General features: G+C 41.3%; 1 protein-coding gene across 2 annotated transcripts; it reads left to right on the top strand.

Annotated features, from left to right (window-relative positions):
• Nucleotides 1–241: 241 nt before the first annotated feature.
• On the top strand, nt 242–15,861 carry TSPAN10 (tetraspanin 10). Of its 2 annotated transcripts, none has more exons than XM_075215222.1 (3): nt 242–395; nt 14,418–15,034; nt 15,436–15,861. In XM_075215222.1, the coding sequence occupies exons 1-3, from the start codon at nt 294–296 to the stop codon at nt 15,740–15,742; spliced, it is 1,026 nt and encodes a 341-aa protein (XP_075071323.1). In that variant the 5' UTR covers nt 242–293; the 3' UTR covers nt 15,743–15,861. The 2 variants fall into 2 exon arrangements, with proteins under 2 accessions (XP_075071323.1, XP_075071322.1); XM_075215221.1 differs by having other exon boundaries at nt 14,415–15,034.
• The last annotated feature ends 518 nt before the right edge of the window (nt 15,862–16,379 follow it).

Raw genomic sequence — 16,379 nt, 5'->3', positions numbered from 1 at the left:
TGCAGAAGCTTCTCCACTGCAAAATGTAACACTGCTTAGTGCTATTAAAAATTATGTTTAAAATTGTCAAATATTTCCATTAACAATTATTTATCTTGTATCATAATTTACCAATAAACTGATCTAAGATGAGACAGAAGGGTTAACAAACTGAGCTTAATTGTTTTGTATTAGAAAGAGAGCCCTCACATGATAAGGGGCTGACCTACAGTCTGCTGATTGCACTGCAGGGATGGGATAACATTTAGAACAGCATAAATCCATTTTTCTCTGTTGATTTATGGCTTAACAAGATGGGTGCAAAAATATTTAATCTTTTCCAAAAACTTTGCTCTTTTTCTGGGCTTGGGAGCAATACAGAGGAATATGATGAAACAAGCAGCTTATTGCCCAAGGTAATTATTACTAAAACACAAATCCATTGATGTAGCTAGTAATTGTCATTATAAGTGTCTTGTATGTGAAATTAAGTCTATGTCTCTAGCTATTCTAATGTGATGAAATACAGATATGTTCATTAGGAGGCTTATTACTTTGTAATTACATCCCCAATGTTGTTGAATTGTCTTTCACTTGGATGAGTTGGACTCTATTTACACAAAGTGAATCTCTTGTGTTTTGTTTGCATAGTTTTGTTTTTGCATTGCTCTTGTCTCTGTTTTGTGTTTTTTTTTTTTTTTATTAGGTTCAAACTTAAAAGTAACCACAAGGAAATGGTATAGGTTGCTACAGATAGAATGCAATGAAAAACTCTGTACTGTAACATAGAATAATGTGTTGGCAGACTGTAGGCAAATGTTTTATTATTTAATTGCTTTTGCATTCAGGGAAAATAATGGGCACATTTGTGTGTATCCCACACATGCTGGACAGCTATATTTTTGCACTGCAATTTTGAGTTAAGCTAGAATGTGCACCCCTAACAAATCTATCTACACACTTTTTAAATAATTCACATACTCAACTTAACATGATTTTGCCAAGGTGCAAAATTGCACCTTTGAGTTGCAATTACAAACTTAGATTCTCCCATATATGAGTATCCCTCAGTGATGTTACTTGTTACTATGTTTACATGTATCCATTTACAGGAATAGCTGTTACATCTGTTGCAAAAATGAAACCTGGTTTAGGACAAACTTTAATGAAAAAAAACCCTGTAAAATGTATTTCTTTGCAATTTGTTTTAAAATTAAATGCATTTTGATTTTTTTCTTTTTCTATGTAGGCTGTTGCTTCACTGCTGCTATTGCTGCCCAAAGTATATGAAGGTTTAGTTTAAGACAGAGCTGTTTATTAAACCTACCAAAATATATTAAAAGTCACACGTGTAGCATTTACATTTTGACATCACTGTCAAATCGATTTGCACCGATCAGAGGTGGGTTTGACTGTACATTTTTGTATTTTGCTTTACATATTTATGAATAAGGTTTACAGTCTGTATTTAAACACACTAGCAGTATTCATAAGCACTTAATGTTTGGTCTGAGCACTAGGATCTGTTTCCTTTTAACTCAAGTATGCTACCTGTTAGTTTGGTAATTAGATGACCACAGTCTCCTTCTAACCAGCTGTGGGGGCCAGCAAACAAGCATCTAATCAATATCCATCAGTTGGCTCTTGGGAATTGCACTTGTTTTGTGGCCACATGTTGGACAATTCTGGTCCAGGTTGCTGATGTTGCAATTTATTGACATGTATGTGTGTCCAGTATTCCATTTTGTCCCTGTTGATTTCTGTCTGCCAGCTCCAGTAAAAGTAAAGGCTAAAAATAAATAAACTGAGTGGATGGTGAGATTTAAAAGGCATGGTATGGGCAGCACGGTGGCTTAGTTGTTAGCACTTCTGCCTCACAACATTGGGTTCATGAGTTTGATTTCCAACCATGGCCTTATCTGTGTGGAGTTTGGGTGGGTTTCCTCTGGGTGCTCCAGTTTCCTCCCACACTCCAAAAACATTCTGGTAGGTTAACTGGCTGCTATCAAATTGCCCTTAGTCTCTCAATCTGGGTGTGTGTATGTTAGGGGATTTAGATGGTAAGCTCCAATGTGGTAGGGACTGATGTGAATGAGTTATCTGTACAGTGCTGCGGAATTGGTGGTGCTATATAAATAAATAAATAGATGATGATGATGGTATGGACATTTTCTGCAATAAATATACTTAATAAAAAAAAAAAAGTTTATGTAAATAGGCATTCATGTTCATTTTGGTGTTTAAAGCTGCATTCACAGCTAGGATGAAGAAAAATAAAGAAAATCACCCTTCCCACCACTCCCCTCAACTGTTCGGCAGGGGAATTCAGTTGTTTTTTCCGACGGTCCATCTTTCATCTCAAAGTCTCAGATGAAAGCCAAGGGGCTTATGGCTGCAAAGCCTCAACCATGGAGATTATAGGTTTGTATTGGTCCTTCCACTCACACCCATCTCAATGGTCATTTTAGATTGATGAATGAGAAACACTTGGTGCTGCACAACAAACACAGAGGCTCCATTAAAGCAAAATGTATTGCTTAATCAAAAATGATGCTTTAACTATTTTTAACATGTGATGCTTAACAAAATGCATATTTGGGATGCAGTTTAGCAGCAAACCAAGATGGTTGCATCTCTTTTGCTCTCTGCTATCAATAATACAACAACTTCCTTAAGTTTCTCTACTTGCCCTGTATTCGAAAACAGTAGTCTTGCCTAAAACTATATACCAGGCAGTCATCAGAGTAGGCCAAAATAAACCAGCGGGTGAATCCTGCAGCCTGGAAACCCCTTTATAGTCTACAGCTTAAGGGATCTGAAGACTCAAAATCAACCATGAATTTCTGCTCTCACCAGTCTGGGCAACAGCTCACAGGCCTTCATTGAGTCCACCACACATAGTGTGACTGAACGCTTGCTATATCGGAAGTTGCCATTTCCTGAACTTGTTGCACCTGAATTGCCTATACAAGCTGGGCAGGCATTGTACAGTACACACCTTGTTCTACTCACACTGGTTAGGACTTCCAGCATTAGAATAGGACCCCATGATTTGGACCCGTCATAACACTTGCTGATAAACTGGGGCAGGTAATGCTGAGACCCAAAACAGGTGCCTGATTATATTATTACACTGTACACTTACCATTTTTAACACACCCGGAGTCACCTCTGCTGACTGGACCTGAACAAGCTAGCACACAGGCTGAAGCCGCTTTAAGGAAGTGGAAAAGCTCTAGTGCCTGCCTACTGTGAGTTCTCATTGGCATCTGCCCATTCTTGCACAAATCCCCAAAATGGCAGCAGTGCAACAATGGGTCTGGCCTTTTGATGAAATATAAAGCCTTCTCCATGTTGCAAGTTGCGGCGGTGCCCCAAACAGTGTCAACAGGGACCTCACTTCCTCTTTGCCCTGTCTGTTGGGCAATGGCTGGGACACTCTGTCAGCTAGCGCCGCGTCCCTGCATTAAGTTACAGCCGGGTGCGTGTGTGCAAAAGAATGAGCCTTCTGGTGTCTGATTGCGACCACTGTGCTGCCTTTTGTTCATTGGCCCTTATGTATTAATGCAGGGAGGGCTTAGCCTCCCAGCTTTTTATAGTGTGGATTCTGTCTGTTGCAGACCTGCTCTGTTACTGTGGATACTCTGCAGTACTCTTGAACCCTCTCTTGTGACCCCTGGCTTGTTGTTGGACTGTTGAATTCTGATTGTGCTGACCTTTGGATCTGTTCCTTGAATATTCCTGCTTGCTGCCAGCCGTGACCCATTTGCTCGTCCCTGACCATTCTGTCTGCTACAGCCTCCTGACCAGGGCCGGCAAGAGGAATTTTGGGCCCTGATACAACAACTTAATTGGGCACCTTATCGGGGATTAGCATGTGAAGTCAAGCTCTGCTGAGCTGCCAAAGGGGGTGTGACTATACCCCTCCCCCTCTCGGCGCCCCTGACCTCGGCCTGCTTAGACCACCTGCTACATTCTTGCTACCGCTTCCTATCTTCCAGCTGCGGTATTACACATAAGCTTTCACTACACAAGAGTTAAGTCCTGGGGGCATCCCAGTACCTGTGAGCGCAACAAGCTCTACGGGAAAGGTGACTGCAATAGGTGACGACCTCTGTCATCTGTTCTGAAAGTTTTTGTAAATTACTGTTAGCTGTAATACTCCATTGTCTTCATAGAAATAAGTGTGATGCCCTGATTATTGGGTCAGTTTGCTGCCCATATCCAATCATCCTTCCTACCATCAAATTGTGGTTTACTAGCAAGGACCCCTTTCTTTTGATACACCAGTCTTGAAGGATTGCTTCATTTGTATTGATGGAAATAAGATATGTTAGATCTAAAGAACCATCCTCCAATTCCTGGCTCGTAATTGGAATGTCCAGCTTCTCTACTGTTGCCCACACCACATAAAATACAACATCACTGAATTGGAAGACAATAATTATTAGCATTCAATAATTAGCATTCAATGATCTGTTAGAAACAGTCTATCAGCAGCTTCTCAATATTGGTAAAGATGAGAGGTCCTGGACTTGCACCAGTATGACATCATATCGGACACTGCAAACTGTGATGAATAGTCTTGACCAGTGATCTGCACCCAACAAGCGACCTCTGTGACCCCAAAATAATCCAGGGAGACTAGGTCGAACTAAGAAAGATCCTCTGGCATATTAAAGCTCTCAATTAAATAGTCTCTGGAGGAGGAAAGGGAGGCCAATTACTATTTTGTTACAGAACTGCTAGGCCTTCAAACTAAGAAGTCTTCAAGCTCGTGTAGACTACCTTGATAACCAAGGTTGTCATATTATTCTCTGTATCTGGAGAATCCTCATAGGAGGATTCACAAGGGGACCCCAAATAGCAAGACCCAGGCACATATGTTTACTAGCACTCTCAAAAACCTTTAGGAAAGTGAGGCATCTGGATGGCATCAATTTTGATGGCAACTAATTACAAGTGTTCCTGGATTTTTCCTGGCACGCATCAGCAATGTAGATGCCTAAAGCCATTGACAGGGGCGCTCAGACAAAATAACATTAAAAATTGCTGGAGCAAACAGGCCCTGCTTAAAGATCCAACAGACTTTGAACGGTTCTGCTCCATTTTTTTGATGTCTGCAGTCAGTGTTACTTGTACAGCCGGCTAGCATCTCCCTCTCTTCCAGAGTGAGCAAGATGGCAGCACGTTCAATGACCAAGGAGTAATCCCAAGGTCAGTCTAGGCAATAACACCATGAACAGCACTCGAACCCTGCAATCTTTCTCTTTTTTTCACCAAATAAGCAATCTCTCACCATACTGGGAAGATCACTGTGTAGCATCCTCCTATCCTAAGGCCTTAGCAGCCAGTGAAAATAGACACTCTCCGAGTGGGAATAGAGATACTACAAAGCTTATTTAACTGGTAACAAAAGCTGTTTAACAACTTTTATTGTAGCAACATTAATTGATTTTCTAAATTCTGTTTCCTTACAATGCTGTGTGTGTGTGTGTGTGTGTGTGTGTGTGTGTGTGTGTGTGTGTATCGCTATCTTATCTTTTTCATTGGTCATCTAGTTATGTTGGCAACAATTGTCTATGCTTGCGTTATCTCACTAACTGTTGTCACATTGGCCCAGTGGGAAATACCTGCACCTATGTTCTTTTCCTTCTTGCATCAAGTTTATTAATATTTTTACATTGCGATCAGTACGCCACGTGTTATGATGCAATCGCGCGATAAATAATGTGCGTGCACACACACGTATATACTTCCACATTCACTTCTAAATAGTTCACCTTAAAATAGTTACAATACGTAGACGTTTTATAATAAAATTTTATAGTTAAATATAGTATTGCTAGAAGCACTGTATTGAGGTCTAAGGTTCAGGTTACAGGAAACACATGTTTGGTATCATTCTAATCCCCTCTTTATCCGCAGACGTCCGGTTCTATTGGCTAAGATATCGTTCCTTGCCTATGCAAGTTATGGATTATAGGGAATAATGATCTGAATGGTGTAGCGTGTGTGTAATGTAAATAGACCAGTTTGAAGTAGCTTTTCGGCAGAAAGATTAGTATGCATCTGTTGGAGAGCTGACCCTGACCCTTGTAGAGCTGACCCCCACCCTGGAGGGAAGGCGCGGGCTGGGAGAGGGAAGCCCGGGGGGCACACAGGTGGCCGCATCACATGACGGGGGATGCGGCTGCGTCATTGATGACGCAGCCGCATCCCCTGTCATGTGATGCGGCCGCCTGTTCGCTGACGCGGCCGCATCTGATGTCATCAGATGCGGCCATGGGGGAAAGTGCTGTATTTTGCATTCGGGGGGTGGCCAGCCGGCCTACCCCCCCCCCCCCCCGGCCCGAGTAGCAGTCTGCTGCCCCCCTGCCCCGGGGCCAGCCCGCCCCTGCTGGAGGGTATCGTTTGAACTGACCTATGAACCACATTATACAGGACTGTCCTCAACCCAGAATCTATGGAAACATGCCAAATCATCTGTATTGTACTCAATGTAACTTCAACTGTATATGGGCAGGGGCTCTGGGATCAACAGTCAGTCATCTTGACCAGACTTTAGGATTGAATGACTGTATGCTAAATTTAGAGTGCCTGCGTATGCATTGGCTGTACTTATTTTATTGTTACTTTGCTACTTTTTGCTATTAAACTGCATTGTGAGTTGGAACCACACTATTTGAAGTGGAAAATATTCATTGGATAGCGACTAGATCAACATAACAATTCTATTCATACATGACTCAACTCCCAGCACAGACTGCAGTAACTTGCCATTGCTCCGCTTCCTTGTGAGGCATTGCAGTGATTACTGGATCCTGTGTAAATCTGCACTTGCTGTTACATTACTTGTGGTATTTCCTTTGCTTCCAACTATAGAATATTGTACTCATCCGCCCTTCCACTCTCGATGCCGCCAAAACCATCATCCGTGCCCTCATCATTTCCCATCTTGATTACTGTAACCTTCTCCTCCCTGGCCTCCCCCACTTCCATGTCGCCCCTCTTTGCTCTATTCTTAACTTGGCTGTGAAACTTATCTTTCTTTCACAGCGCTCTTCCTCTGCCTCCCCTCCCTGCGTTGCCTTACACTGGCTCCCTTTCCCCTACAGAATCCTCTTTAAACTTCTCACGGTTACCTACAAGGCCTTTTCCCATTCCAACCGCACCTTATATCTCTAACCTCCTCTCCAGCCACACTCCCGCACATTCCCTGCATTCGGCCAATGACTGTCGCCTTTCCTCTGCACTGATCACCTCATCCCATGCCAGGATTCAAGACTTCTTCCGTGCTGCCCCTCTCCATATGAACAACTTCCCTCCATCTGCCTGTCCCCTTATCTTGGCTCCTTCGAACGGGCTCTCAAAACCCATCTGTTCCTCGAAGGCCTACCAGCCATCCTCATAACCTTCTCCTTACCTCCCTGTCTCCTCCTTTGCTTGATCCCCTCTGCTGATTCTTCTCGTGCCTGCTGTCTGTTTCCCCTCAATTTAGTATGTAAGCTCTTATGAGTCTTTCCTTATGCCTAAATTCCATTTCTTCTACACCACTGTACTTGCTATGCATGGAGAGTTTGAAGTCATGGTTCTACTCGTTTTACGCTGTTCTGTTGTACCCTGGTTTACTGTCTGTATTGTATTTTTGCATTCTGTATGGTGCTGTGGATACCTTGTGGCGCCATATAAATAAAGAATATTACCTGAAGTCTAGTGGTCGAGTAAATATCCAAGTGAGTAGTGAGATGTTGACGGGTCGGTAGACAAGTGGGTAGTTAGGCGATTGCCAGGTTGGTACATAGGTAGTAATTGCAGATACAAGCAAGTGTAACAATTAATAGGCGCTGAGCAAGCGGAATACTCAAGCAAAAGTTTGATCTATGGAGTTTCTTTTGTATGCCCAAAAAGGATTCAAGATGGATTCTTGATGTATTACTGGCCATCTTGAATAATGGCAAATTAAAAGGCAAGTTTAAACAAATAATGATATAGAGACCTCTAGAGGACAGAGGTGCAATTATCAGAGAGTCCTTACACCAGCATTGCTGAAGAGACATTGTTCATTCCCTGCATTGCCTCACACTGTAAAATCTGCACCAGAGTGTCTCCAGATATATTGTTTATTTCAATGTTACAACAAAACTTTTGCCATTTCATTATTTCTGCATTTCATTATGGCAATTAATCATTACTGCATTACCTCAGAGGTTGTGCATTTCCTGTCTGCCACTTATACTGCTATAAACTCCATAATGTTTTTTACTACAACACAATCGTGTCCCTGTGAATTGCTAACCTCTCCCCATATAGAAAAGAAACTGTCACACTAGAATAAATTTAACTTAAGAAAGTAATTCCAAAACTTTCCCTTTTTTTAAGATTATATATATATATATATATATATATATATTTGTTTTGCAATATATCATTTTTTTTTTATTCAAAATGTTCTTGTCGGGAGATGCTACCATTTAGCATTGGACATACATGTAAAGAGGAAAGAAAAATGAAATGTTTCAAATGGTGCACAGTCCAGATATTATTATTAATTTTTTTTTTTTTTTTTATATAGAACAAAAGTATTCAGATACTTCACCATTATACCAGCAGCGACTGTAGTCACATACATATACTTTAAAATGGAGTTGGTCTCCCTTTTGCAGTGATAACAGCTTCCACTCTTCTTTGAAGTCTTTCCACAAGATGTTGTTGGAGTGTTTGTGGTAATTTGTGCGTATTCATTCTGTAGAGCATTTATGAGGTCAGACACTGATGTTTGATGAGAAGGCCTGGCTTGCAATCTCCTTTTCAGTTCAGCCCAAAGGTGTTCAATGGGGTTGAGGTCAGGGCTTTTGGGCCAGTCAAGCTCTTCCACACTGAACTCATCAGACCATGTCTTTGTAGTCCTTGCTTTGTGCACTGGGGCACAGTCATATTGGAATAGAGAAAGGCCTTCCCCATACTATTGCCACAAAGTTGGAAGCATAGCATTGTCCAAAATTAATTGGTATGCTGAGGCATTAAGATTGCCCTTCACGGGAGATAAGGGACCTAGCCCAAAAGCTAAAAAACAGCCCCATACCATTATCCCTCCTCCCCCAAACTTCACAGTTGGCATAATGCAGTCAGGCAGGTAACGTTCTTCCGGCATCCGCCAAACCCAGACTCACCAGTCTGATTGCCAAACAGAGAAGTCTTACTTCCTCAAGACCTGGGCATGACTCTGAAGATGCCAGATGCTGAAGCTTGTGCAGAGTCTCCTTTTTGACAGGCTGTTTGATCCCATTCAAATTAGAAGGGCAGTTCTCATTGAGTCTCGTAATTGTAGAACCTCTGGAAGTTTTCAAGACCATAGAGAACTTGCCCATGTGGTGTGGTGGCCTTCCTTGCCTGCTGATTCAAATGAGTTTTTATTGTCCTGTGAAGTCTGTGCTAGGAATAAATCTTCCCATAATTCTCCAGGTGGTCTGCTTATGCCTCTGTTCATCCCAAAGAAGCCTTGAATGCACTTTATTGTAGCTCTTCCCCAGTCCAGCAGCTGCAACACTATCTGGGTAGCTGTGGACCGATTCAGTAAAATGGCCCACTTATACCACTAACTGGTTTACTGTGTGCAAGAACCTTGGCCTCTCTGTTTACACAGCATATTTTCTGGCTTTAAGGACTCCCTGTTAACAATGTTAATGATCATGGTTCCTTGTTTGTTGCCACCCTCTGAAATCCATTTTTACTCTACTGGGAATCAAGCTTAGTCTGCTCTGTCTGACAAAATGGGCAAACTGAGAGTGAATCAATCTTTGGAACCATTCTTCTGCCTAGAGGTCTCAAAGTTCCACAATAATTGGGCTACCCTGCTCCTATGGGCAGAATTGGCTTACAATAATGCCTGGCACTCATCTACACGGGTGTCTTTTTTTTTTTTTTTTCCCTCCCGCAACCTCAGCTTCCGTCCTCAAGCCAACATCTTGACGTCTTTAGCGCCTGCATGATTGTCTGATGCTATTCGTCTTACTCTGATTTGGAAGAAGGTGCATATGGCTCTCAAGCAAACCTTGTTTAGGTCTAAGCACTTTGTGTGTCTGCTTCGTAGACAATGCTTTCTTAAAGTAGGAGATAATCTGGCTGTCTACAAGAAATATTAAACTTCGTCAACCCTGCTTGGAACTTGGTCCGAAGTCTATCGGACCATTTCTCATTATCAAACAAGTCAACCCAGTGGCTTTTATATTGGCCCTCCCTCCTTTTCTCAAAATGCCTATCACATTTCATTGTTCACTCCTCAAACCAGTTGCCTTATCCCATAAGTTCAGGCCTCATTGAGCTCACAGACTTCACCCTGTCAGTCAATGGGCATCAGGAGTTTATTATTTACTCCAAATCAGTCCAAGGTCAAGTTCACTTCTTAGTTCACCTAGAATCAGAAGCATCTGCATGTGGATATTCTGCTCAAAGAGTTCTTTAAACAGTTCCCCAAGACACCTGGGTGCTTAAGGGGGGGCAGAGTGGTACTGTTACGAGCCACAGTGGGTTGTGTACTATCAGGACATCACCCCCCTGCCGTTGCAGAGGCAATGGCTAGGATGCTATGTGGATTAACTCTGTTTGTTTTGGACCCTGCTTGTTTTCTGATTGCCCTGGCCTTTGGCTTTATGTGGATATCCTTGCTTACTGTCAGCCCTGACCCATGGCCTGTCTCTGCTTGCTATGGACCCCAGACTGACCTTGACTATCCACTCCTATTTGGCTACCACCTCATAGTTTCCTACTGCAATTGTGTGTGTGTGTGTGTGTGTGTGTGTGTGTGTGTGTATCAGCTTCAACTATGCTACGAGTTGGGACCTGGGGGAATCCAAGTACCTGTTAATGCAACAAGCTCTACAGGAACGGGGAAGACATATGTTATCTCTTAATTATTTTTTTTTATTTTTTTTTGGGGGGAGTCCCTATCAATAGCTGCTAGCTGTAACACTCTGCCACTCTGATCGTCTCTGTATGATGGTGCTAGTGACCTCAGGGTAAGTCCAGTTTTTCCTGGTGTCTGGTTGGGGAAAGGGCCATATTTTAGCTTTATTTGGAGATGACATGTTGGCAATTAACATTAACCAGTGGCCTCATTGCCCAAATTAGTGGCTGAAATTTGGCCATCTATCCGACTTCAAAAATATATTTTGGCTAGTCTGTGGCTCTGTATCGCTCTTCCTCCTACTTGACGTCATCCTATAAACTTTCCCTTTTGCTTGGAACCTGGACTACATGAAATACAAAAGGATGTTTATAATGAGATCTTTCCCACTATTCCGGCCTGATCTTGGGGTGTGGCGATCTCGTAAAATCTCTTGGCTAGGGAGGATTAGCATCAGCAAATGCTACTATCAATATTCCCCAAAATTCATTGTAAATTTTCAAAGATTAGTGTGAAGCTTTGTTTTGGGGGGGTGTGGAACCCTGTGATTATAACAGGATACTTTATAAAGGTGCCTACAACTTCCCCTGTTATAAAACTAGCAAATGCTGACTAGAATGTTCACATGAACCAATCAAATGATTCTAAGCAATGGGTTTCCATGGAGGGCCAGGTTCTTGGAACTCCATTTTTAATATTAATCCCTCAGCTTGTTCACAGCACAGTTGGCTTCACTGTTGGGTCTTTACATGTCATTTCTAACGTTACTGGTTCAGAATTCTGATTTGAAACCTGGGATGCAACTCTGGATATTTAAAGCATGGTCTAAAGAGGGAGTGTTCTGAAGCGGGCAGCTAGTGGATAATAGTGGAATCTGTGCCTTTTTTGATATAGCAGAGAAGCTGGTTCTTTCTATATTTGAATACTGGTCATGTGTGATAGGCAGGTACCATGTTAAAAAAAAAGGGAAGAAGCCGGACACCTTGTTGAAGAACTCTGTATAGCTCCACCAGATCCTAAACATACAATTTCCACATTTTTTATAAAATTATAAATCTAAAAACTTTTTTTTTTTTTCTTTTCTTTTGAAACCAATAATTAATTGAGAACCTTTATGGTAAAAAGCAGGGTTATGTGAACTGTGGGAGATAATTTTGGAGGGGATAGTGGAAGAACAGCATTGGCTTTTTTTTTTTTTCTCCCTCCAGGGCACAATGGATAGCTGTAACTTAAATGATGGGATACTTGCCGCTCTCTAGATTTGCGCTGGCTAGTGCAGAGTCTAACAAACCCCCTGGTGTTTGCCAAGAACCGCCGCAAGGCGGCATGGGCTTAGCTGTGTAGGCTCGAAGGTTGCGGTCCACAGGGCAGCCCCTAGAGGTAGGGCTGAGGGAGATGACCAAGGTCAAGTAGGCGGAGTCTGGTATACAAGACAATAGCATATATCGTGGTCGGGTAAGCCAGGTCTGGTACACAAGGATTGGAGAGCAGGTAAAGTCAGCAGGCAAAACTAATACACGAGAGGAATAGGCACAACACAGGTACTGAGTAAGGAATGGTAGAAATTGCTCTGATGCGGCCCAAGCGTCAGAGCGAGGTTTATATAGAAAGCAGGTTTGAATTCCCCGCTGCGCGATCATGTGACCTGCCGACACCCGGAAGTGAGAGCCAGGAGTGCGGCGATCACGGCGCTGGAATGGGGAGAGGAGTGTAACAATAGCTCTACCAACCTCTGTTGTCATAGCCATTTGGTTAGGATATACTTGGACTTTTCAGGTTCCTGGTGTGGATGAGAAATGGGGTCCTCACTTCACATTAGGTGGGAGTGCCCTAAGATCGCCCTTTTCTCATAAGGTTAGACTTTGGATAGCATAAGTAGAATGACTATAAATATATTCAAATTCTGTATAATACGGCTAAGGCATTACAATAAGTCAAGCTAAAGGTTTATTTAAAAAAAAAAAAAAAAAAAAAAGAAAAATCCGAACAGCACACTTTTAGCCCAAAAACTGAGGAATAGATGTACACGTAAGTGCATGACGTCAAGCATAAAAAGTCTTGCTGTCCCATCGAAAACTTCCCTCCATATTGTCATATTTTGCAGTACATTTTTGGGCATATGTTTAATGCATAAAATAAAGTATGGGAATGTCATGAGGGGGGACCCCAGACGTGGTTAATTATGTTGGCTGATCACATTTTATTTCCCTCTATTAAAAATAAAATACAGATGTGTTCATCAGAAAGCATTTTGACATAGAGGAAAAAAGATGTACATAATATATTGATAAGAAGGCTGATAGTGCCAACACTTGAGACTTCTTTGAAACTTAAGCCTAAATTCTAAAGTGAATTATTTCTTTGTTACAGACTTGTGTCATTTTTATAGCACAACATTTAGTTAAATTCCAAATTGGTGATTGGCGTCCTGGTACACTTTAAGGGCCACATGTGCTGTCCATCCGGCCACCAACAAAAATAACAAATTTAAAAATTCACCCACCAAATTTAAAAAGAAAAAAAAAAAAATGCCTCCAAACCTCACTTGCCCAAAAATGTCCCATATGCCCTCAGATTCCACATCTCCCCTAAAACTTCCCTACTTGAGGCCTCCTCTCACTACTAATTGACTAATTACCAAATGGTCACTAATTAACTAGAGCCACTAATTCATACAATTTTGCCTTTAAAAAATAACTTTCACCTTTTTATCTATCGGGAATCGCAGTAATTCTTGTTGAAGGAGGGAGATCACACAATGCCTTCTGCACTCCCTCCACCCCCTCCTCCTTGCTGCACCCCTCTTTCTCCTCCTGCAGTGTGAGGTCACCTAAAAGTGGCAGGACTTTTTTTTTTTTTTTTTTTTTTTTTTAAAAGCTGGATATGTTTATTTCTATATAATATATACAGTGGTGATACAGAAATCTAGAAGTGGCTTTACTGAAAATATAAGTGTAAAGTAACTCAAAAACACTGTCTACTGATATGGATCAAAATGTCTTGCTCGTATATTGGTGGTTGTGAATGAGCGACTGCAGCAATGATGTCATAATCAAAGGTATATTTGCCTTACCAAGATGGAATGTATCAAATAAATTGCTATAATGCACTCTACGCTTTTCATATTATTAACTTGTAATTTAGAGAGAAGTCCTTTCTCTAGTGAAAACTCTCAATTTAAGGCTTCTCCCCATTTACCAAAGACACTGGCAGGTTAAGGCTTTGCCAAGTGTCTCTGGCAAAGGATTCTCGTTACACTGCTTCTGCAAGCCGGTTCACACGTGTGCATAGGGCCTAACCTGCTTGCCAGTAGCTCTTAGTTGTCCCAGCGAAAATCTATTGTTTGTGGTGAGAGAAGATTGTCTAATGCTGTGATATTGCTGGGTTTTAATAAATAGGCCCTTAGGCTAAATTACTTGTCTGGGTAGTCTGAATTTTGATGAAGAAAAATCTGTATTTTGGTCTATAAGCACATCTGTGAAAACTGTCTTAAATTCTGTTACTATAATATTTTTTCATCTTCATTCAGCAGGATGCCGTCAGACATCAGAAGGAAGAAGATGCTCAACTATCTAATGGATTCCAATACTATACCCATAATTGTGGTGATGGACTGAACAGCTCTGTAATTACTCCAGCTGTTCCACAGAATGATTGGCGGCCACTTACAACCTATCTTCCTGATCCACTAGTTCCTTTCATTAAGTGTGTCATGTTCATCTTCAACTTTTTTTTCTTCACTTTGGGCTTTTCAATATTGTGTATTGGATTTTGGGGGCTTTTGGACAAGCAATCCCTGATGGGTGAAAAAATTGGTAACCTAGGCACTGACCCCATGCTCATATTTTTACTTGTGGGCCTGACGGTGTGTGTCTTGTCAGCCTCAGGATGTGTGGGATTCATCAGAGAGAATATGTGCCTTCTCAGATTTTTCTTTGTAGGAATAACTATTCTAATGTTTGCACAATGTTTAATTGCAATGGTGGTCCTGTGTTTTCATGATCAGATTAAGGAATCTGTGAAGAGAACCATGCTGGTGTCTGTGAGTAGATACCAAGATGATTCAGATCTAAAGTTTATATTGGATGAGATTCAACTTGGCATGGAGTGCTGTGGAGTACAGTCCTACCAAGACTGGTCTGTAAACATGTAAGTACTAATGTTCCTTAACTTAAAAGGGGTATCCTGTTTAAATATCTGTTTACTTCTACATTTAACACTTCAAAAATTCAGATATGTTAATAAAAATTTAGTTTTTCTCAAGTCTGGTTCTAGGTGGTTACACATGGATCAAGCTTCTTTTTATAATAACTCATTCAAAGGTAGGCAAAACAAAACCCCTGATGAGGCAGCTGCCAGAGGATAATGATGGCACCTGGATTAATTTCCTGGATCAAGCACCCCAATTATATAACAAACAAATTGTTATTGTTACCTTTACGCCTTTTTTTTTTTTTTTTTTTTTTTTTTAGTAGACAATGTAATTAAATGAAGGGCTAGTGAAAAATTTGATTGCAAAAATTTCTAGCAGTGGTTCGTTTTTTCCCCAGGTACTTTAACTGCAGTTCTCCTGGAGTCAACTCTTGTGGAGTCCCTTACTCATGTTGCATTGACCCACTGCAAAATGGCACTGTACCCAATTCTCAGTGTGGATTTGGAGCTCTAGAAATGAGTGAAGTCATGGCTGGTAGCTTGATTTACCTTGGAGGATGCGTTCCGCAGCTGGCTCTTTGGCTGCAGCGCAAAATGTGGGACATTTTTGCAGCTTTCCTCTTGGTGACTGTCACTGAATTAATCTGCGTTCTGTGTGCCCAAAGGGTGATGAGCGAACTTAAGGTGATAAAATCTCTATATTAATATCTGACTGCTGTTTTATTTTTAAATAAACAGCAATCCTTAAATATAACTGATGATAATATTTGTATAGAGCTGTACATCTTAATAAAACAAGACTGGGTATTAACAAAGTGGTAAAAGAGCCCTTCTTGCAAGCTTACAATCTAATAGAAAAATAGGAGTTTCATACATGAGGTCAAATGCTATGAATTGCTTATTGGTCTGGTCAGCATGCAATTGGAAAGAACTTATGAGGCTATATGATCTAGTCGCATAGCATGACTGGTTTGGTCAAATGGTTATTTGAATATATGGATGGAGAATAAATGTAGGTTTTGAGGGCACTGTTAAGAGGGCTGGTAATCATGTAAAATAACCTAAGAGGTCAATAATGTGGTTTGGGAATTTGATAAGCTTTCCTGAAGCGATGCATTTACAAGTAATACTTGAATTGTGGAATCTAGACTTGTAGGAGGGAGGGAATTTCACAGAGTGAGTGTAGTGAATGTCATTTGCTTAGAGCTGATATTGAAACACAAAGGATTTTCCAAGGGAAGTAGTATAGATAGCGAAGAGCAGAAGATTTAGGACTGAGGCTTGTGGTACCCCAACTGAGTTTCTTTGATCCACCTCCTCCATTTGCACCAACAGGATAGGA

The sequence above is a fragment of the Mixophyes fleayi genome, chromosome 6, assembly GCF_038048845.1.
Source record: "Mixophyes fleayi isolate aMixFle1 chromosome 6, aMixFle1.hap1, whole genome shotgun sequence".
In the NCBI taxonomy this organism is placed as follows: Eukaryota; Metazoa; Chordata; class Amphibia; order Anura; family Limnodynastidae; genus Mixophyes; species Mixophyes fleayi.
This window is presented reverse-complemented; position numbering and strand designations above follow the sequence as displayed.